Source organism: Melospiza melodia, chromosome 1 (genome assembly GCF_035770615.1).
Source record: "Melospiza melodia melodia isolate bMelMel2 chromosome 1, bMelMel2.pri, whole genome shotgun sequence".
In the NCBI taxonomy this organism is placed as follows: Eukaryota; Metazoa; Chordata; class Aves; order Passeriformes; family Passerellidae; genus Melospiza; species Melospiza melodia.
This window is the reverse complement of record NC_086194.1, coordinates 30,980,343-31,002,537: the sequence shown is the minus strand read 5'-3', so window position 1 is coordinate 31,002,537 and position 22,195 is coordinate 30,980,343. Positions and strand designations below refer to the sequence as shown.

General features: G+C 38.0%; 1 protein-coding gene across 15 annotated transcripts in view; it reads right to left on the bottom strand.

The window, feature by feature from the left end:
• HDAC9 (histone deacetylase 9) overlaps positions 1 to 22,195 on the bottom strand; it is a 454,863-nt gene that overhangs the window by 174,904 nt on the left and 257,764 nt on the right. For 11 of the 15 annotated variants that reach the window (XM_063152662.1, XM_063152693.1, XM_063152671.1 and 8 more), the window contains 4 exons: positions 21,912 to 21,959; positions 21,268 to 21,478; positions 20,639 to 20,856; positions 12,004 to 12,273 (listed from right to left, as the gene is read on the bottom strand). In XM_063152662.1, coding sequence (XP_063008732.1) covers positions 12,004 to 12,273; positions 20,639 to 20,856; positions 21,268 to 21,478; positions 21,912 to 21,959 — 747 coding nt within the window. Of the gene's footprint in view, positions 1 to 9,713; positions 12,274 to 20,638; positions 20,857 to 21,267; positions 21,479 to 21,911; positions 21,960 to 22,195 lie in introns of those variants that run through there. The other 4 variants (XM_063152628.1, XM_063152637.1, XM_063152645.1 and 1 more) reach the window with 2 other exon arrangements.

Below are 22,195 nucleotides of genomic sequence, written 5' to 3'. Positions count from 1 at the left end.
TTCAAAAACTACTGTGGCAGGATGCTGGCACACTACCATATAAAGAAGTACATTAATTTATTGATGAAACATATTAACTGAAGTTTATTCAATAATTAAAAAAAAATATGAGTTGGCAAGTCTTTCTATATCTAGTAATATAAGCTGGAATTTGTTTAAAAGATGGTTCTTATTCTTTCCTCTTCTGACAACATGATTTTTAGAAATAGTGTCCTCATACAGTCTTAAATACTTTTAGCATCGCTTCTGGTTGCAGGAAAAGGTAAAGTACTTGCTTACAAGTGAAGGAAGTGGTGGTGTAAAGCATATATTTAAGGCTAAGTGTGTGATTAATTTCTCTGTAGATTTGGGGTTTAGCATATGAATGGAGTACTCTATCTGCTCTTCAATTTTTGTCTAAAGACTTAAAGGTGTCACTTGCAGATATTTCTTACATAAAAATAACAGCATAGTGTTAACATAAAAGCTAACTTATACGTGGTTGCAGCAGTACTAGTATAAGTATTTGCTATGGAGTCTTAATTTCACCCATAACAGTTTCATCTATTGAGATGAAAGAAACAAAAATCTACTGGAACTGTTGAATGAAGGGCTAACCATATTAGAAAGGAGCAGTTATAAACAGGACTTTTCCAGCTGCCCTTGCTAATAGGCAATTCTAAAATAACAGTGATGTGTGTCTTAGGTTTCTGCTAACAAAGCTGATTTCTGACCAGAAGGCTAGAGTATTCTTTTTCATCTATTAAGCCCTGAAAGTGACAGTTCTTCTTCATATCCCTAATATTTCCTTTTCAGCTCACCAAGGCCAAAATGTCATCTTCTCTTGTAAAACAAAGAATCAAAGCCAAATGGTTAAAATGCAAAGTTTTGGTTAAACAAACAGTCAGTATTTCAGTGGTTTTATCTGCAGCCTGCAGAGCAACTAAACAAAGCCAAGATATTGTCCATCTCTTTGACAGACAAAGAGCCTCAGATGTCCAGAATGACATGCCTGGGGCTGGCACGTGATTAGAGTAATTAAATTAAATAGCAGGAAACATGTTTTCCATATGCCATTGCCTGGCCACACACAAACTGTAACAGTAAATCTTTTATATTACATTGGTTCAGGGAAATGTATAACCATTCTAAAAATGCATGATGCCCACAAAAATAAAAAGCATACAGTAGCATATTCAACAGGCTCCCTGGCTTTGGTCACTGGTCTAAAGTGCCAAAGAAGTTGATTCCTTATTTATTTATTTATTTATTACTAAAGGTGCAGCTTAAAATTCCCTGAGCATTCTTGATATGTTACTGGATTTGCAGTGGGTGCTCCAAATCAGGGGGGAAAAAATCCTCCCAGTAAAGTGAAGTGAAAATTTTGGTTATCTTCCACATTGACATCCTAGCATATCCCTGTCAGTTTTTTACAAGAGTTAGGCAAGCTGTACATACTCCAATCATATATTAAAAAGGAATTTTTGTTTCAGTTCTCTTTTCCACAGCAGTATCAACTAAAATTTCTTTGTTTTCATGGCCAGCTGTTAGAAAAGCTGACACGTTTATCCATGCCACAATATAGTCAGAAGAATTGCTAGTCAGTGGGATCATCTGTCATCCTTGAATTTACTTGTCACTACACTATTAAGATAAACTAGAACATTTGCTAATCTATTTCCGACTCATCTCAGTGGTTGATGATGCCAAATCAAATCTCTGCTATTTCTGCTGTGTAATGATTTTGTACAATAGGGAAAGGCCACAATTCACTTTGGAAGAGCTGTCACAAAGCTGCTAAACATTTAAATGCCCAATCCTTGGGGTTTTTAGGAGATGACGTACAGAACACGTCCTATAATTGAGAGATTCTGAAGACTGAAAAATGCTCTTAATATGAAGATTATTAAGAATTCAGAGAAAGCCATTGCAGCAAAAAGATGTCCATTGAAAGTAAATTAAAATATAACTCACCCTTCCCTGATGAAAAATATATTAGATAATTTCGTAAGCATTTTAGATATTCCATCTTCCCTTTATCCTTCTCCTTTACCCAGAAAACCCACAGATGAAACAATGATAACTTCAGTATTTCTGATTTCAGATCCACCACTAGTCTACAGTATTAAGTTTATTAATTGATTCTATTCAATTAAATCAAAATAAGAGCATCCAGCTGGAAAAAAATGTCAATTTATTTTCGAAAAGTAGTGTAAAAGATGATAAAACATTGATACTCAGTTCAATCTTTAGCAGTTATGATATTTCTCAATTTATTAAAGTGCAATTCAAGATGTAGTCATAATGGAGAATTAGAAACTGAGGCTTTTTTCCTTCTATTCCTTTGGATGCTTTCTTTAGTAACTAATCTCTTTTGTTTGATCAGGAAAATTTGTGTTGAACAGTGAATCTAATTAAAGGAGACAACTATGTCAGGACAGCAAAGACTAACAATTCATTTTGGTAGTAGCTGAGAGAGCCTTTTTTTAACCTTTCTTTAACTGTCTGAACTCTTCTCTTCCCTGAAAGGATCAGTGCACTTAAATTATTTAGCCTGAAGTTTCTATGCAGCGGGTTAAACCAATCAGCTAAAAGGCAAAGAAGTTAAACCCTCCTACTATGCTGCCTTCTGAGAACAAGGGCAATGGAAAAAGGACTTTACAGCAGGTAGAAATCTGGAGCCTCTGGCTGAAGTAACCTCATCCTTCCCAGGAGAGGACAGAGTTGCTCTCTGAGCCAAGGAGAGCTCTCAAGCCCAACTACCAGATGTGTGTAACATGTTTTACTGCTGCTGCTTCACTTCCTCCATCTCCCACCAGTATTCCTCACCATGCCATCCCACAGCATTGCCTGAGAGAGGAGGACACCCTTGCATCTCCCCTCCTTGCTCCAAAACTGGCCTTTGGCCTCCAGCCACTGCACCTTCCCTGCCTGGAGCCAGCCCACCAGGGCTTGGCTGAGCACGTGTGAAGCAGGGGTAGCTGAAAGGTAGCTAAAGCCCTTCCCTTGCACCTACTGATTGTCAGAAATGGGACAAACCTGGAGAACATGCCAGAGTTCTGGGCAATAGGAGATACCTGCATGGATAGGCATGGGAGGGAAAAGGGGCTGGAGAAGTTTCTGGGTAGGAGTTAATCAGTGAAGAGGAGAAACACTGTGGTAGCTTTGGGTATAACTGTTCTTCTGATTTTGCAGCTCCACCTTTCACCTTTTGGTGCTTTTCCAGCATTACCCCTTTTAGGGACACGACACTAATGCTGTGAGAAGCCTCCATCCCTGTGAACCACCTCAGCTACTTCAGTGGCACAGAGGAGATAAAGCCTGTGGAGAGTGCTTGGTAGCATTTCTTTGCTCTTATAACGCTATCCTGTACTTGGACCTACGAATTCCAATGCAGCGGATTCTGCCAACATTAAAGAAACTCACTTTTGCCCTTGGTGATGCCCTTGGTGAAGCCCTTGGTGAAGCCCTTGGTGAACTACTCAGACCAAACAGCTTGGACAGTTTCATTTTTTCTGTCCTCCCTCTTATTCCAAAGAACTGCTGTAAGCCTTGAGGAACTCCTCCAGCACAGCACTTCTCAGAAGCTATGCAACACAGGGATTGAGCAAAGCACCAGCACTGACTGCCAGTTGTTCACTGATGGTGCCAGAGCACTGTAGCAGAGATCTGTGGAGAAGGCAATGTCTGAGGAGTGAGTCTGGTTTCTAATAGGAGTCAAGTTGTGGGACTGCTCTCCAGCTTCTCTTTTTGCACAGAGTATCACTGCTGTGCAGTCAGCTGCATGGCTTAAAATCTCCTTGCTTTTTTAGGCCCAAATTCTTAGTTTATGGATGAACTTAAAATATATATATATATATATATATATATATATATATGTCCTTCTTGACATCAATTTCTGTTTCATTTACAGGATTTTGCAGGTTTAATGCAACTATCTCAGTGGAATTGTGTCCCTGCTTTCCAAATTGCCAAATCCTTCTCCAGTTATAAAGCCCTCACCAGAAAAGTCTTTTCAATACTTAGCATATGCATTATAGCAGAAGAAAGAAACAAAATAAGAAATGTCTAGTAAAATAGCTTAATAAAGATCCTGGTAAAGATCCTGATCTTGGTAAAGAGCTTCAAAACTTCTTTTTAGCTAATGTACCTAACCCACTTTAAGTAGCTGTCTATTAGTTCATATTCAGCCTTTTGGGATGACATTAAATGTGCACAATCAGTAAGACAGAGAACCAAACTCTCACTTGTATCACTGACCAGCTGGGTTTCAGAGTGTCCTTTCAAACTCATTTGTCCTTTCAATGATCCATTCACTTGCTGCCTCTAGGATTGGGTTCTGATGACCAAAATTCTGAAGAAAACTGTGTTGTGGAGCTGTTTCTCAGTTGTGACCACCTGCATCTCACCTTTACAACAGCAGCTTCACAAATGCTGCGCTCCTGTGGGTCTGACATCCCACCAGGCTGACCCCACTGCATTCCATGCCAACTGATTTCACAGCCTGAAAGCATTTTGAAAGCCACTAAAATAAGAACTTGAAAATTGATGGGTTTTGAGTAATTTTCTTTCTTTAAGAGATGGAGGGAAAGGGCCAGAGACATGAAAGAAAGGATTACTCCTTTTACAGGAGGGTCCAAGCTACTATAACAGTGACATATAATGCTATCTAACTTGAAAGCAGTCAATGGACTTGAGAAAATGAGCAACCTGCCTGGTTAGTGCATTATCCATCAACACAGGTAAGGAACAGTCCCCTGCTAATTCTCAGTCTCTTGCTGTGGGAACAGATCTTGCTCCTGTTCCTTTTTTCTTGCTGGTCCTGAGCTGTCTGTGCTGTGTTCTGAGCCTGCCTGAGAAGGGAAAAAAATTGTTCACACAGCACAAAGGGCAATGCTGTGCATATTTTAACTGAATAGTTAGCATCCTTAGTGAGACACAATTACCTGTAGAAAGGGCCAAATCAGAACTGTGGATGTCAGGTGTCCCTGGACTGAACCTGGGCTGATGGCACCTGTATTGAGCACTCCCATTTTCACTTCTGTCAGAAATGGTAGGAGATTTAAAGCTCTCTGTATAAAGTCAGTAGCTTCAGAAAACTGAAATATATGCAGAAACTTATGGGAAACTGTGACAAAAGACCTCTACAAATTTAGATAAATGGTGAAAGCCAAGAAGTTTTAGAAAGCAAGGAAGATGCCAAGAGATGTGCTGTTGGATTTGGGTGCCTTTGATACCTTAAGACAAGGTGTCAAAGTGCCTGAGAAATAAGGGAAGCCAGTCACCACCTGTCCCTGTGTGCAGTCATGTAGTTGAGTGATGGAATTATGTTCTCTGATGTGTAGTAACTCTTCAGCTTCTATTTTCAGTAGAGCAAGATCTAGGAGAACAAGCCTTAGAAGAAACTGGTCTCAATGGGTGTCCCTCTGTGCACTGCAGGAGAGAATTTCCCAACAGTGCTTCTGTCCTGTGCTCCTTCTGGGTCTGTTCAGTAACAGAGCCCTGCTTTAAAAATCTGCAGGCTGCCACCTAAAAACTATCACACTGCTCTTATTGATGGGAGCAAAAGGAAAGGACCAAGGAAGGAGTATGAGACGGAATCCTCCATGCTCTACTGGCTGCTTTACAGAGAACCTAAGCAAAGCCTTCTCAAGCCCTTGACGTTGCTGCATTGCTGCAATCTCATAGCTGGAACTTTCACAAGCCCCTTTGCTGAGGAAACACAGGCAGGAGGAACAGAAACACCTCCTTGGTCTCCTGGGGATCCAAGGGTCACAGGCCAGAACAGGACAGGAGACAGATTACGCACTGCTGCTTTCTGCATCAGAGCACCTATGTCTCCAAGGCATTTGGGCTGAGCTGCACTTCCAGGACATTTAACAACAGTTTTATGAAGATTTAGCCAGCAATATACTGAGGAGTGCATTAATTCACTCTCATATTTTAAAGGAAGGAGAAAAATGAAAACTCGTGCACGTACAAACATCTAACAGTGAGAAAGACATTCCGAGGTCAAACAGAATTTTTTCCAAAATGAGCATTTAAAGAAGCAACTTTCCAAGAACACATAATCCTCTTCAATGACAATATTAATGAAACTCTGTGCTGTAGGATACAGGAAATGATAAATTGCCCAAAGGTTTGAAATTAATGTCATCTAACTGTCAAAATATGCAGTGATAATTACTGGGATATGGACTTGGACACTTTTGATTCACGCTAGTTATGTAGCCTTGAATAAGGAATTTTGCCTAGTGGTGTCCTGACATTCTGCTTTCTCTGACAAATGGGAGAAATAAGAAAAGTATCAAGGTGCTATATCCTAAGTATTTGAAAGAGGAAAAGAAGTATAAAATCTTGGATCTAAAAGTAAAAATAAAGCAGTGTCAACATTAGTCCATGAAGGTATCAACAAAATTAAATCATTTTAATACACTCTAATGATACATATTCAGGCAGGCAATTCAGTTAATTAGTTTTATGATAAAATAAGTGTTATTGCCTTCTGTAACTGGAAGTTTACAATAAGAGACAAAAAAATTAATGAATAAATAATAATTATTGGCAATTAATAAAGTTAATAGAGTTAAGGCTTTCTTTAAAAAAAAGAATGATTTTCCCATCTAACTGGGAATGGAAAAGCATAGTTACTTGGGAAAGAATAATTACTTGTAATTATTCACATTATTATGCCCTTTCACATAGAATTAGCATACAAAAAAGAATTATTTTTCCTGTAACACAGTTTTTAAAGACCACAGTTAGAAAATTGATAGAAATGAACATGCCCTTAAGAATAAGGCTGAGAACAAGCAGGCTAAATCTGAAGAGGCCTCCCTTGTATGTATGGGAGGCCTGTAGAGAAATGAAAAATTTTCGCACAATAAATCCAGCTACACAGCACTCCACCTCCTTGCTCCATCTACAATATGCATGATGCTAGAAATCATAGAGCCAGCTTGTGTTGTGTAGGAGTTATGCTGGGACTGTGCACTCACAGACTTGAGGAAGGGCAGGAAGGTGCAAGGTTAGTGTCTCTTACTGGCTGCAAAGTTAAAGGAAACAGCTAAGGCAGCCTACCAAAAAAGAGATTAATTGAAATAAGACTGCAGTGGCAATCTAATTTAGGAGGGAGGAGAGGGGAGGGCAGGTTTATTTTTAAGTCTGACATTGTTCAAAACTTACATTTCCATTTGTCCTGCCCTTTCCAGCACTTCTCAAGGGCCAAAATGCTGTAACCATCCTGGAAGAATCAAGTGTTCAGAGGGATACTTCTAACACCATATCCTCCAAACCATCTCCCTCGTATTTCAAGGCTATGTACCATTAACAATCAACACAGCTACCTCAAGTTACTAAGGGGACTCCTTTTGACCCTCAGCTGCTGCCTAAGTAATCCTTGGGTGGCTTAAACAGATGCGTGTGCCCACAGGTAGCCAGGGAAGGTGTCCTGCACAGCCTAGATGAGCTATGGGGCCACAATCAAAACAAGCAGGAGTATGACACAAGCTCAGCAAATGGGGACCAGAAGCTGGGACATGCCTTAAGGATGCACCTTCCCAATCTAGTCTGTGTGTGTGTGTGTGTGAGTGTGTGAGTAGGGCATGGCTGAGGAACCCAGATTTTCCGCTGGCTAAGCAGTTTCAGCTAATCCTATTTTTTACCTTTAAATCTTAATCTAAATTAACCTGAATTAGAGGAGAGGAAAAAGTAAAGCAAATGCAAAGCACAAAGCCTGTCAGATAGAGCAGTAAAATTCCATAAAAATAACTTGTATTATTCCTCTAGCCCTATCTTCTAGAGAAGATAACTTCATCCAGGATGCTCCTCTTCTCTTTGCCTAACCAGTAATTCAGCAGATGGTGTTCTAAACTATATTCTTCCACCAAGAAATGAGGTACAGAAGCTCCATTGCCACCCAGATGATGGGAACTGCATAAGGAAATCAGAAACTAAACAAATAAATGAAAATCAAACAAACATTTCTTAAGTGGATAAGTAGGACATGCTGCTAGTAGGACAGATTACAATAAGGAAATTAACTTGGCTTAGCTAATTTTGGCTGCAAATTGCAAAGTGTTCATAAGGGGGAGAAATAAGTAAACAATTTTAGATTGCTGCTTAGGACTAATGTTAATAGATTTTTACCTCAGAATTCCAGTGAAGATAAAAACAGGGTATAGTTGGCTTATGTAACATGGAGTAAGTCTTAGTGATCTTGATGATAATGAAGATGGAATGAAGATAGTGCACAAATGAGTGGTGGTAGTGTCTGAAGTGCTCGTGCTTTGCTGAGGCATTCAGTTTTTAATCCTATTTTGTCAATACCAGAAGATGACAAAAAAGCTAAAGTTACAGTATCTATAGTCCAGTAATGTGTGTCTGAGGATATAAATATTATGATGGATTTTCCTTGATTTATTACCAATTACTTCTAAATTGTCAACTATCAGCTATACTGGCTTTATTTTTTGGACAATGAGACAGAATAAACACATACAGTTAAAAAAAAAAAAAAGAGAGATGCACATCATTCTGGGAAGAAATAAGATATGTGAATTCTATTTTATTATTATTATTTTCTTCATTAAGGGTGCTTTGATGCATAGTAAATAATTCAGCAAAAAATCTAGGCGCAGTCTCCAACACAGGAATGTTGTAAATTAAAAAAATTTATGGTTGGTCTTCTAATTCTAATGCAGGTATTTAAACAAAAGGGCACTAAATAAAATCCCTGTTCTGAAAGCATGATTTACTTAAAGACATATGATTCTAAATACACTATAAACAATAAGGCAAGAAGTACAATGTTACACTGTTAATGCTTAATTTAGCATTTCCTCAGCTAAAACCTATTTTATCTATTTTATCTATTTTTGGGGGTTGTATTACTGATGAAACATTACACTGCTGCTATAGCAGTGAAAATAACTGAATTTGATTAACAGAACTATTTGTTCTTACACACTTATGTTGTTGAAACATAGATTTTATTTCAGTTAAAATTATGCCAGAATCAAAGCTGCATAGAGCATTTGGAAATGAAATGAACAGTTATAAGAGCTACAATGCAATAGTTTTCTAAACTCTTTTGGTAGCAATAATTAATGTCCTGTAGCAACAAGGATTGTTATGCAGTATGAGCTCTCTCTCTGTAGATCCTAAGCAAAGTTCAGGAAATGTCACAAAGTTATGTAATATTTTCATGGAAGCTCTCTACATTGGGACTGCACTGTCTCATGCAGTTGCTTTAAAGTCTGCCAAGTTCATGGATTCCCTCTCTCCCAGCTTATTTACAGGTGGACTTGAGTTTTGCAAAGGTCTTGATGAATACCAAAGTGGTCAGTACAAGCACATTTTCAGATAACGGGTCCAGGCAGGTTTTAGAAATGTCATGTAAATTATTACAGTTCATCTGAATTTTGGACAATTAGAAGCTGAGAAACGGGGATCCACTTCTACCTTTCCTGTATGGTATGATCACGTTTGAGACAGATGCTGTGATGGGAAAATGAGCATGCACCAATACTGTTCCACATTCACTGAAACTTATAATGGCTGATGTAGAATAAAACAAGAGACCAAAAAGAAAGACTTTGTGTAATTATTGTAAGAATAGTGTAATAAAACACCTTGCTCCTGAAAATTTAAATTGTTTTGACAAAGCATAGCAAACATATTTGATTGTACAAAGCAAAAACACCATTAAGTTACCAAATTTACACAAAGTCAAATATCTGGAAGGGATCTTTTAAAAAAAAAACTTTATTTGAGAAAGGAAAAGACTTATATCAGAAGGCAAAAAAAGGAAACATACAAACAGAATATATTTACAACACAAAACGAGATCACCTCTAAGGGTGTAAATTATAATAAATACAGTAGATTTAAAATGTAAGAGACAATAATCAATTAGAAACATGGTTGTTTAAACCCAGTTTTCCTTTTCACTGGTTCCAGGTAGTTTCCCTTATTTTAATTTCATCCAAATTTGAAAGATTCTGAAATTAAAGTACACTAATGTATTGGGGTTTCTCACCTGAATGATGTTAGAAAAATATCTTTTGTCTTCTGTGAATACATGTCTTTCAAGTGATATCGTAAAAAACTCTTCTCAATTGCAAATTTCTCCCCAAATGTATTTTAAAAGATGCACTATCCCTTTTTGATGAAGCTGAAGTCAGATTTCAAAGAAAATTAAAAATATACAGAATGAAAACCACATATAATTTCACTTTTATAGCCTTCACTTTTTGAAAGTAAATGTAATTTTTTTATCCAGGATGGAGAAAGATTTCTCTTTAAATATGAAGCCCACATAAAAATCACCTGTGTTTTTCTCAATTAAATCTTTTTTCTATCTATTGAGCACTTTTATGTTATGAGCAACTATTTAGAAGTTTGTTCCGAGATCTTCTAGGAAAAAGGATAATGTATCTTTAGAAGTTGCAACATTTTAGAAGAGACTGAATAGTATTGGAACATAATGTAAACAACACATGCTAATAACATATTTTAGAGCAATTTCTACATTTGGCAAAACAACTATGTCTTTTGAAACTGGATACTGCACCTTAAAATACCTCAGCTTTAGAAATATAAATATTTTTAATAGAAAAAAAACCTGACAAGGAGTCCAGGTCAGTTTGGTATTATCCATATTAAAGGGGATCTTAATACAATGAATCTTTAACTAGCTTAACAAAAGTAAACCTATAAAACAAGGTAAACATATCAAAAGGGAATATGAAGGAAATGTTTCACTGGAAAGCTTCCTTAACAATTTCCCTACTCGCTTTGTTATTTTCTTTGACAATAAATCAATTCATAGAGTGCCTTTAAAAACAGAGGGAGCGCTGCCCCGTCCCCCCTGCCCCGCATTCCTCAGCACATGAATCACTTGGGCTTCCTGTTTCCATAAGGCATTTCCTGCCCCCCCCTCCCAAAATCACTTTTCTGCAGGAGAACAGCAGGGACCTGACAAAGTATGGACTTAAATAAACAGGGCCTTGCACTGCACCCAGCCCTGCTCTGCTGACTCTGAGGGACGGCCGGGGATGCGGCTCGCTGGCTGCACACACGACTGCGCCTTGCAACTCCGCCTGGAGCTCCCCGACAAGCCGAACCTGCCCTTTGTCAAGGTGGCATTTTATGCACAGTTGCTATTTTAGGATTTGTCCATGAGACTCCGAGATATTGTACAATTAGTATTCTTTTTAAAAAAACAAACAAGTGATTGGATATCAGATGATAATGGTAACAGTTCTGCGCTTGCTGTGCAATGTCCTAATGACTGACTGGAACCACCTCACGCTGCATTTTGCTTCTCACCAGTACTTGCCTCTGCTGCATTTAAGGAAGCCTCTGTGGACATTTTCATCAAATAAGACAGAATGAAAAATTAACCAAGCAGTGCAAAAAAGAAAACAATGCAATTTTAAAACAGTGCCTTGCCTCTTTATATCCACCTTGTACTTTTCTCTAAATTAACTTTATACACCAGCCTGAGACCACCGAGATAGCAGTCAGTACCTGTCTACTGGGGAAAAAGAATACCCTAACATTAACAGTGTTCAAGACTATAGTATGATACAATATATACAGACAGCTGAAAGCAGAAGTCAGAGGATTCAAAATCAGAAGAATGTTTCATCAATCAGGTCTGGAAACTAATTCCATCAATTGCTGATCTCAACAGGCTAGGCGATACGAGTTCTCTTTCACTAGGACTAAGCGATGTAATTCTGGGCTAATACAATGTCTATCAGCTATTACTCAAAGATTTATGTAGCATAATTGATTGCAACAGATATTTTCTCAATTAGTGGCCATAAGAATGAGCTTCACTATGTTTTCAAGTGTACATACAACACTTCTGCATTTGTTAAATTCTTCGAGCAGTAAATCAGGATTTGCTAGCTCAGTGAATCAAAACACAACTGCTTATCAAAGTCTAGAAAACGCATGTGCTGTTCAGATAATAACCTTAATTACAAATCCTGGAGCTAAATCTTTGCCTATTACCTGTTGCATAAAAGCAGCTTGCTCCCCAGATTCCATTTGCTGGGTTTGAACATCCTCATCACTGTCCAGTGGCTCCTCTTTGACTTTCACAGCCCCCACCTGCTGTCCTATTCTGTCATCCACGCCAGCACTGCTGCTCTCAGCCCTAACGCTGGCGCTGCTGGCGGGAGCTCGCTCTTCCTGCATCGAGTGATCTCCATGGAGCTCTTCCTCAGCTTCCTCCAGGTGACTGCCAGGCTGCTTCAGCTGCTCAATGGACTTAGAGAGCATCTGGAAAGAGAAGAGGGGAACAAGCACTGACTCTTTTTCACTGATGCCAAACACAAAGCAGTACTACATCTGCACAGGTGAAATTAAAGTTTCCATGTAGCAAACCCATGTAGCCATGCACCGTCAGAACACTGATGTATCCAGAAAAAAGAACAAAAGTCCCTATGCAAAAGGCCACTTTTTATTCTGCAGCAGAAAATACCATGTTTATAGATAATGAAAAACATGACACATCTGTTACACTGCTACAGCTGGTAAACTAGAGAAATTAGTCTTTCTTCAAACAAGAATGCAGAAATACCATCTTACAGTTAATTACCCACAACACAAAATAATAAAGGAATACTAAGATATAAGCAAGCTAGTAATCTGGTTAATATTTTGTTATAGGCAAATTAGAGAATTTTCACACAAACATCTCTATCAATTAAAGTGTGAAGGCACTGAAAGCCGACAAAGGAGAAGTGGCAAAGAGCTGGTGTGAGGCCCCTGTTCTTTGGCACAAGGATACTACAAGCACGTCTGCCCATGACTGGAAGGACTGCAGCCTTTGTGGTGCACTGCACAGGTATCCCAGTCCCAGCAATGATGAGATAACACAGCTCCCAAGGCAACACCAGCTCCAGCCCATTAACTGCTATTTTAAAGTTCTGCAGAAGTGCCGGATGCCTGAGTGCTGCAATCATGTGCAGTTTGTGTTTTGCTGTTTAAGATGAAGCCAATGCATTCCAAAATTCTCCACATGCAGTCCAAAAACCTAAACTGAAAAAAATCCCCACTTTGTTGAAAGAGCCAGAAATCAGACACGTGAGTAAGAAGGTGAAGAGTTCAGTGAGTAATTTTAATTTATTCAACTGGCCCACTTGATTTCAAGTAAATACTGTTTTGTATCATCTAAATCAAATGTCTTGAGAGGGAAAAAACACCTTTTATCTTTACTCTTACATACTTTCCTCTTCCCATCTGTCTCCCCCCAACCATCAATCATGTCTTTCAGACTGAGTTTTAGCTAGTAGTATATACCTAATTACTGAGTATATGAATGGCTGCAGGATGTCTGGCTTTGTCACAAACCATGGACCATACAGTTTCATTCAGCTTGCTACTGCATATAGAAAAATGCTGGGTTTCATGTAAACTGTGTTCAAGAAGCTGCAGCTGGATTCAGGAAATCCAATGAAGTCAACAAGGAGAGTTGAAAGATCAATCTATACAGTTCTGATTGATGCTCTGATGCATATGCCTCACATCAGCGGAGAAACAAATTCCTCAGAGGATGCCTGTCTGGCTATTGTCACAGCAAATCTTCATTTTTGAGGTGTAATGGGAGTTTAATGGCTTACCAAAAATAAACAAATAAAAAAATCCCTCTTCATTACTGGAGTGACTGGTAAATCACAATGTGAGTACCCTGCATGCGGCAGGTGGCATGCCCTTACTGCTTCAACTGATGTGGGGAGTCTCCGTTCATTATGCAGCACCTGAAAAATTTCTCAGATCAAACCTATAAATCTTTTCCAGTTGTTTCTCAGGTGATGACACTGACCAAGAAGGTACTAAATCTAGCTGCATGTAATCAGCTCAGGTGCACTCCTTTCACTTATTATTATTATTACTATTATTATCATTGTTATGATTGTAAATTAGTTAACCATTTGTGGGGAGCCTTCCCCACTCCTCAAGCAGGAAGAGAAAAGCAGGTAAGGCTGCATGGCTGGCTGCAAGTGAGCAAATACAAGCTGAAACATCTGTGTGACAGATAATCATATAAACTACAGGAATCTCTGAGGCTGATCCATCTGTAAACCATTCCCTGTGCCAGTTACTTGACACCAGGTGGATTTTTATGCAGGGGAAGCCAAGAGAAAATGAACGCATGCCCACAGCAAGGTTAAGACACATATTTAGCTCATTACTGCTCTTCCTTCTTTTATACTTTTTTTCACTTTTATGTCAGGCTCTTTCTTCTTTACCCTGCTGTATGGGTACAGATCTGCTGCTGAGCTTTCTGAGGCAGCACATGATGGACTGCAGTATAGAATCTATATATGATCACCTTCAGATACTTCTTGCATGCAATCAGTGAAGAGAACAAGCACACCTAAGGGGGGCTGCAGAGACTTAGAATGGATTTTGTGTGCATTTCAATTGGCTGTGTTCCCATTTTGGACCCTTCTCCCATGCTGTGGAACTCAGCAGGTGATTTGCTCCAGATTTCAGCAACAGGAGGAGATAAACAAATTAAATTTTCTAAAACTCTGTGAAATTAAAGTCTTTATATATTTACTCAATAGAGTTTAAAAAGTGCATTTATATTACCTTCTTTACTACAAAATTTTATTAAAAACATCCTTTCCACTGTGATTTTAACTAAGCCTCAGGGAAGGGGCTATGAGGCATTACAGTCATGTCTTCTCATATGATGGAGCATGATCAAATTGCTTGGATGGAATGGGGGGGACATGACCCAAAACCTGAAAATCCCTTCTACTGCTCAGATTGCTAAGCCACAGCTGACTGCTTTCTCTGTATCACCATGGTGCTTTCATGTTTGTTGAAGTTTTAGTTAAAGACAGCTTGGCCCCATCCTATTCCAGTAGTTATACGAGTAGCACTACTGGACACTTCTCCTAAGTCGGAAACATCTCACTTTAAATTGTATCTCCCAGTGATACTACTGTATCTGGAAACACGTGAAGATAGCAGTTTAGAGTCAGTATTTCTATCTTTTCTATCTAAAAATGGATTACACAGCAGAAAATGCTCTGAATGAAATGCAGCTCAGGTCTTTTCATTGCACAGTTGGATACTTCTGCTCACACTTAGTGTTTAAACCTTTCACTTTAAACCCCCACTTACCCTTTATTTTTTTGTGACTTTATCTGTAGCTACACAAAGGAATTTCTCCTAATTTTAATGCATCTCTTTTTATTTTGAAAAAGTAATTGCTTAATCTGAGTTTTAGTGGGATTATATTTAAAAATAATATCAAAACCATAGTTTATTTCCCTAATGAATTAAGGGTTGCACATGTTGGTTATATTTTAGCAGTATACTTTACTGCTATCACCTATTCCAATTTAAGTGGTCACTAAAAAAAATGTCTTCATGATAATATAGCCTATATATTTTTTGCTTTTATCTTCAGGAAATTAAGCTCTAAGGGATATGCATGAGTCAAAGTAAATAGTATCAGCAGGAGAGGATGTACTTACACATATCAATCCATTGTATAACTGCATGAGTCCAATCAAAGCAAAAGACATCAAACTTATCCTAACCTGCTTGGTTGTACAGAAAAATGGAAGACTAAATAATCTGGACACTGCAATAGACCATTTTATAGGTCCTTCAGCTGCAGGCCCTGCCATTTTCTCCTTTTAAATTATATGCCCTTGTAAAATACAGTGTTTTAAATAGGATGTCTTTACAAAGAGACAAAATCACAAAGTCCTGCAGCAGCCAACCAACACATTTCCATTCTTGATTAATTGTTCTTTTTAAATTCATGACAGTAATTTCTAAGAGCTCATGTATATTCTTACAGTACACTTTTTCCCCTTCTCCCCTACGGCAGTCAGATCACCAGCCATGTGTGTTGCATGCACATTGTTAGTTGCACTGAAAACAACTTGGCACCTGCTTCCTGCTGTCTCTGTTACTCATGTAGGACCAATATTTCTAAGGGATGTATTTATCTTTCAAAATCATTCTTCTGCATTATGGCTTAAACATTAGCTCTCCAATAAAAGCGAAAATGCTCTGGGCATTGTCCAGTTCCAAACAGACAAAGTTCCTTTTAGTTTTTTCCCAAATAATCCCCAGCTATTACCAATATTTGAAAGATTATCTGTCACCTACAGGAGACGCTAGTCAGATTTGTAAGCTGCAAAGCCAAAACGTCAGTGTAATATGTTTAATGAAACTAGATTGATTTACTACTGCTGAACCTGGTCTTCCACCTTCCATTAAACATCATTCAGAGAAATGATCGATTAATCTGGGGTTAACTGTATCTTTTCAATTTTCCTACTGGCAACAAATAATCATTCTATTTTTCCATCAACATAAATTTCCGTATTGTTTTAAATTTTTTATCAAGAGATATTGCTAAACTGAGAACACCATCTAGGTACTAATGAATATTCGCTTCCTATTTATTTTTTTACCCCACAGGCTTTCCTGGTCACCAATTCCCTATACAGAGAGGTTTTAAACCAACCAACATCCTAGAATGAAAACTGAAATTCAGGTGTTTCTTATATAAATCTTAATATTATCATCCATATACCTCCCATACTTTAGAGCACATACCAACTACCCTATTATTCTACCCTTTGCTTCTCCAATACAGAGAATTTTACAATGGAAAACAAATTGCCAAGATGCTATGAATACACAATTTAAGAACACAAATAGGGTTCCTGCATTGATCAAATAAAATCTCGGCCCCAGTGAAGACTTCAGCTTCAGTATAGGCAGGCCTTATTCATCATACGTGGCAAAAATAACTTCTAAAGACAGATGGCCTTGTTCAGGTACTCTTCTTCACATTATGATTTCTGAAATTTTCTTCAACACAGACTTCTGCTAGGGCTTTACATTTAAATTAGTTAAATCAAAATCCTAGGGTTTTTTTCCTGTAAGTGGCTGGGTCAAAGCTTTCCAGGTACAGATATACACAATAATATCAAGATTTTAAATTTTTTTCATGGTAGTAGTGGTCTTTTGGTATCCAACTGCACTAGTTTTAACTGGGGGTTTTGGACTTTGGTCTCCCTTTATTGAGCAGAATGAAAATCTGCAATGGTGATCAAAGGGCGTTATGAGGAAATAAGCTGTCATTCAGACAGAAGTATATTAAAGCTGACAATGGTAAAGCTGGTCTTCCCTAAGACAAGCTGAGTTCAGGTTACTTCACATTCATTATTAATTCTGGGACAAGGGTTTTTACCTACTTTTGGAAGAGATGTCAACATTTGCAGAATGTTTTCAGAAGGTCAGTGCACTAGATCCCACAGGTATAAATGTCAGACTTCAGTGGAGACATATACCATTTCCCACATCAAAAGCCAGGCATCTGACAGCTGACCAGAAATAATCCACAGAGGATCTCCTCTTTTCTAGTAAGGATGGAGGCACACCTTTTGGCAATGATTTGTTTCTTTTCAGAGTGTAAATGATCCAGGGGAATCCTTTACCTCTGACCTATGTTAGATTTTGCTTGTTATCACCCTCACAGCAGCACTGGCTTGCTGTTGAAGTGCATTTTTTCCTCACAAAAAAAAAAAAAAGGTGGTTTTATTGTTTTTTTTTTTTTTTTTTTTAATACAAGATAAATAAAAGAACAATGGGGTGAGGAAAAGGTGGTTCTCTTCCTCTTTTTGTTGTTGCACCTCTAAGTCAGCCAAAGAGATCAGTCCAAAACCAGATATCATGGAGTGATGACACACGCCCTGGCATCTTATCTCAGGGCAAACACTCAAATTGTGGGTTCAGCTGAATACTAAAAACTTAAGTACTTGAAGACCTAAATATAAGAAATAAAATCTTAAGGGAAATAGAAAACAAAAAAGAAGACATGAATTTGCTCTAAGATCTTGGTCTACTAGCATTTCACAGTCTTAAAAGTTTAAAATGGTTCTAGTCTTTTATTACCAAAACTTCTAGGGTCCTTGAGTATTCCTTTTTAAATGAAACCTATGCATTTTCCATTACTGAAAAGGCAGGACTTAAACCTCTGTGCAGGTTTCATTATACAGCCCATGAATAGAAGAGTAAAGGACAGAACAACAGAAAAAAACAAGCTCATGTGTTCACTTGATACATACCCAAACTTATCCTAAAAAATAAAATTTTTAGTCCCTTTCCTATCTGGTCTAGAATATCTAAAGTTTAAAGTTTCAAATAACTATAACTATGCTTTGAGGAGTTTGATTGTAAAGCTGTGCAAATTATGTAATGAAAAAATAACTTCAACTGTGAACAGAGGAAGGTTTTAAGACTGAGCAAAGTATATTCTACCACTCTGGCAGAGTTCAAAAACCTTATGTAGTCACAGAAGTTCAAACTGAACTTTCAGCTAAAAGGTTAAAGAAGACACCTTTAAATTCACTATTTAAAAGCTATTCCATTGTTTGATCTTTTCTTTTCTCTCTCTAGTCCATTGGCTACCTTAAATTCCAGTTTATAAAAATCAGGTTTTGCAAGTACATAAGGAAGCCCCCTGGCTTTCTGTGTCCTTGCAGAGGACAGACACATGGTTAGAGCATTGACATTTTTCAGTACTGTTCTTCAGAATTGTTTTTCTGAGCGTGGAGAAGAATCTAGATGCTGCAAACTTTAAAGTCTGATAAAACACATGCATCCTCAGAAAACCCACTGCTTCTCTGGCTGCAACATGATCTCATTCCTCCTCTGGCATCTGCTGCTCTGAGGAGTTACTGTGCTCCTGAAGAAGCCTGGTTGCTCTGGAAGAAGGAGGAAAGGAGACCAAGAAGCTCTTGGGGCAGAGCAGGTTATGGAGGCTCGAGGCAGAGAGAGGCCCCAGGATAGGGCCACTCCCTGCATATGTATATGGAATATACTGTACAGAATAACAGCTAGATTTACCAGTTTTGTCTCCATCACAAAGAACCATGTGAGAATGAAGGCATATTTCAAGTATGAGAGGGAATTATCCTCATTAGCGTGTATTTTCACTGTAGTTCAACTGAAAAGAAAAATCACTGAAACAAGCATTATCATGAACCAACTCCAATCTTTTTCCTTCCTTATCCCATCTATCTCTGGTAAGATTCAATGCATTCCTAATTCTATGTGATTAGAAATATATGGTCATGTGCCTCAAGTTTCATTTTCACACTGGGGACAAATACTCATAATGCCACATCACATACCCCCAAATGCTATGGTAGAATTTATATCAATAACCATATTATCTAAGAAAAACACATCAGTGGGGTTCTTTGCTTTGTGAGGAATGCATGAATTGATGGGTTTGTAGTACAAAGACTCAGTACTTTAGCAGTTAAAAAGCCTTTTTAGACAATTGAGGGAAGGTGAAATATTTTCAAAACCTGAGGCTATGAGATATACATATGCCATCTTGATTAAACATATGGAATGCATACTCAAAGAAAAGCCAACTGGAGTCCTAGTTGAGTAATCAAAACACCCAAGCTGAGAGGGGTTAACATGCAAGGATCAGCTCTGAACTTTGAAGTTTTCTGGTCTTCATTTTTCCTAATTAAGACAAGATTTAATAACCAAACCACTGTACAAAGTATGTACTTAAACTCTAGGTTTGTTTCTAATTTTGTTGGGAATTCTTAGTAGATTCCAAAGAATCAGTAACCCCTGGGAAATTCACCCACTAAGTAAGGTGGATTGAATTTTTTTTTCTTAGGTACAAGAACGGAACGTCCACTTTTCATCTTTTCTTCTTTGACATTGCATCTTATATATAGTTATTGAGTAACACTAAAACAAAAGACAAGTAAAGGTGTGTAATTAAATTTTTGTAATACTAGTGGAGCTTCAGTATACGAATTGTAGAAAGCTGTGTACTAAGTGCAGAAAAATGTTCTCCAAATAAAAACATGCAATTATTTGCATATCTTGTTTTCAGATAATCAACTTGGTATCAAGGTAGCAACTTGATTTTTTTGTAGAATTATTGCTTCCTGATAAATCTATTTAGAATCTGTTGTTCTTTGTTTATTAGTGGATAGTCCTTTTCTTCTTTCCCTTGCCCCTGCTCAGAATAAGGTGTTACTGTACAGGGAATCTTGTACTATATGATTCAACTCTGTGTCAGACACTAGCAACAGCACATTTTTCTCTTTCTCCTTATATGGTCATTTTGTATCACCATGTAGGTAAAAAACTTTCATGCTACTCACAGAGAAAAGTCAGTTTGATAAATACTGATTAAAAATATATCCAGATGTTTAGTAAGCTTCATATATAAACCCATCAATTTAATAAGCTGATTTGAGTTCAAGTGAGTTATCTATTTATGCAGCATTCTAGTCCACAATAAGACAAGTTTTGATACAATTAAAAAGCAGCAAGTGGAGTCATTGCTGCAGCTCAGAAGTACACATCAATTTTAAAGACATAATTTATCATTCAACAGGAAAACACTTGCCAGGTAAAACGGTAAGCAACTCTATTTTGTTGAATTGCAGCCTATTTCAAAACCTTAAGATACATAAAAATGTATACACAACTATGCATAAACAAAAAAGATACTCTGGCAAAAACCTCTCTATTGTCCATGATGACACTGTGCCAATAACTAACTTCTGGTCTTAGTTTTCATCTTTAAATTTATTGGAAATTCTTTACTTTGGGAACTCACCTTATTCATGTGGATCTGCTGCTGGTACTGTTTCTGCTTTTCCAAAAATTGCTGATGTTGCTGCTGGATGACCAGCTGGGCCAAAGTACTCTGAGGAAGAGGAGCAGACTGGGTTCTGTTCAGTGGCCTGTGACGAGGCAGTTTGTGAGCAGCTCTTATGCCAGGTGAGACTCTCTCCTTTGCTGCTAAAGGAGACTGTGGATGAAGAGGAACCGCTCCTGCAAAACAGGGACATTTCACTCCCCTGTGAAAAACAACCAAATAATAGTTCTAACGGGAAAGAATGCTTTCAGTAAGAAGAGGGGTGTATATTGCAGAACTCTGCATCTGCACTGATGCAGTGGGACGTGTATCACGTGCCTCGCCATGCTGGGAAGTTCAGCCGCTACAAAAGAATGTGATGAAGTAATCATTTTCTCTTTTCTGTAATCATTGAATTCTTTCAGGCTAACAGACTGGAACAGAATCACTAAAAGGGAAAACAAAGATGCTATCCTTTTTTCTTCCACCCTTCCACATTTCCCAAGAGTTAGGATGTGCGGTATTTGTATTATGGCATTTAGTTTAAACTGAACACAAATGTCATTAAAAACGTCTTAAGTTAGTATTTCTGGAGCTTTGATCATTACCGGTCACAAGAAGTTTTTGCTGTCTCATTTGTTCTTTCAGTAACAGATGCTGCAAGAGAGCTTGGTGGCTGCTGTTTGGCTTTCCCTCCATAGCAATGTGAGGATGAGTTGATGATGGAGGAATGTTTCCTCCATACTGTCCAGCCAAGGCCACTCCTTGTCTCAGTGGCGGGGTCTCCCCCTTCTGCTTTTCTTTGAATGACGACGAAGCCTGTCAAAGAACGACAGCATTGGTAACTGCTTCCCAGAGAAGTAAATGGCCATTTATACCTCTGCTTGATTAGATGGTCCTATGTCTTCATGAACACATACAGAAGAAAAGGTTAACACCCCTATCTTACAGTTTGACATGAAAAGGAAGAACATGCCAGTTAAATGTAACGCTGTGAGAAACTGAGTACTGAAACAAGTTGAAAAAAAAATCAGCACTGAAAGCCAAAGCATAAGGAATTACTAGTTAGAATATTATTAATGCAAGGACAGGAGCTATCCTTAAAATTCCTAAAGATCTTTGTGCAGCCTTCTGCACAGGAAACTAGAGGATCAGAGGAAATAGTTTGCATTGAGTTTGAAATAGGCAAGGCTTGGTTTTTCACATAACTTTCCATCACACAGCAAGCCAATCAGCAAAACAAAATAGTTACCTGTAGTAGTGGGAAGCTATTACTTTTCCTGGAGCACTCCCTGACTCCCTGAAGGACAGCACAAATGCAAGTTTTAGCCTTTGCAAAATAAACTTATACAGTTAAACTTTCATCTAGGTGTGTAGCATTCTGAAGTGCCTTATAAATTGCACAGTTATCAATTTAAAGCTTTTGGAAGTTTTTGGCCCTTCATAATTTCAAATGTACTTTATATTACTTTGTTCTTTGCCTATTAAAAAAATCTTGAAATAGTAGTTCAAGCAGAATAACAATTCTTACAGCAA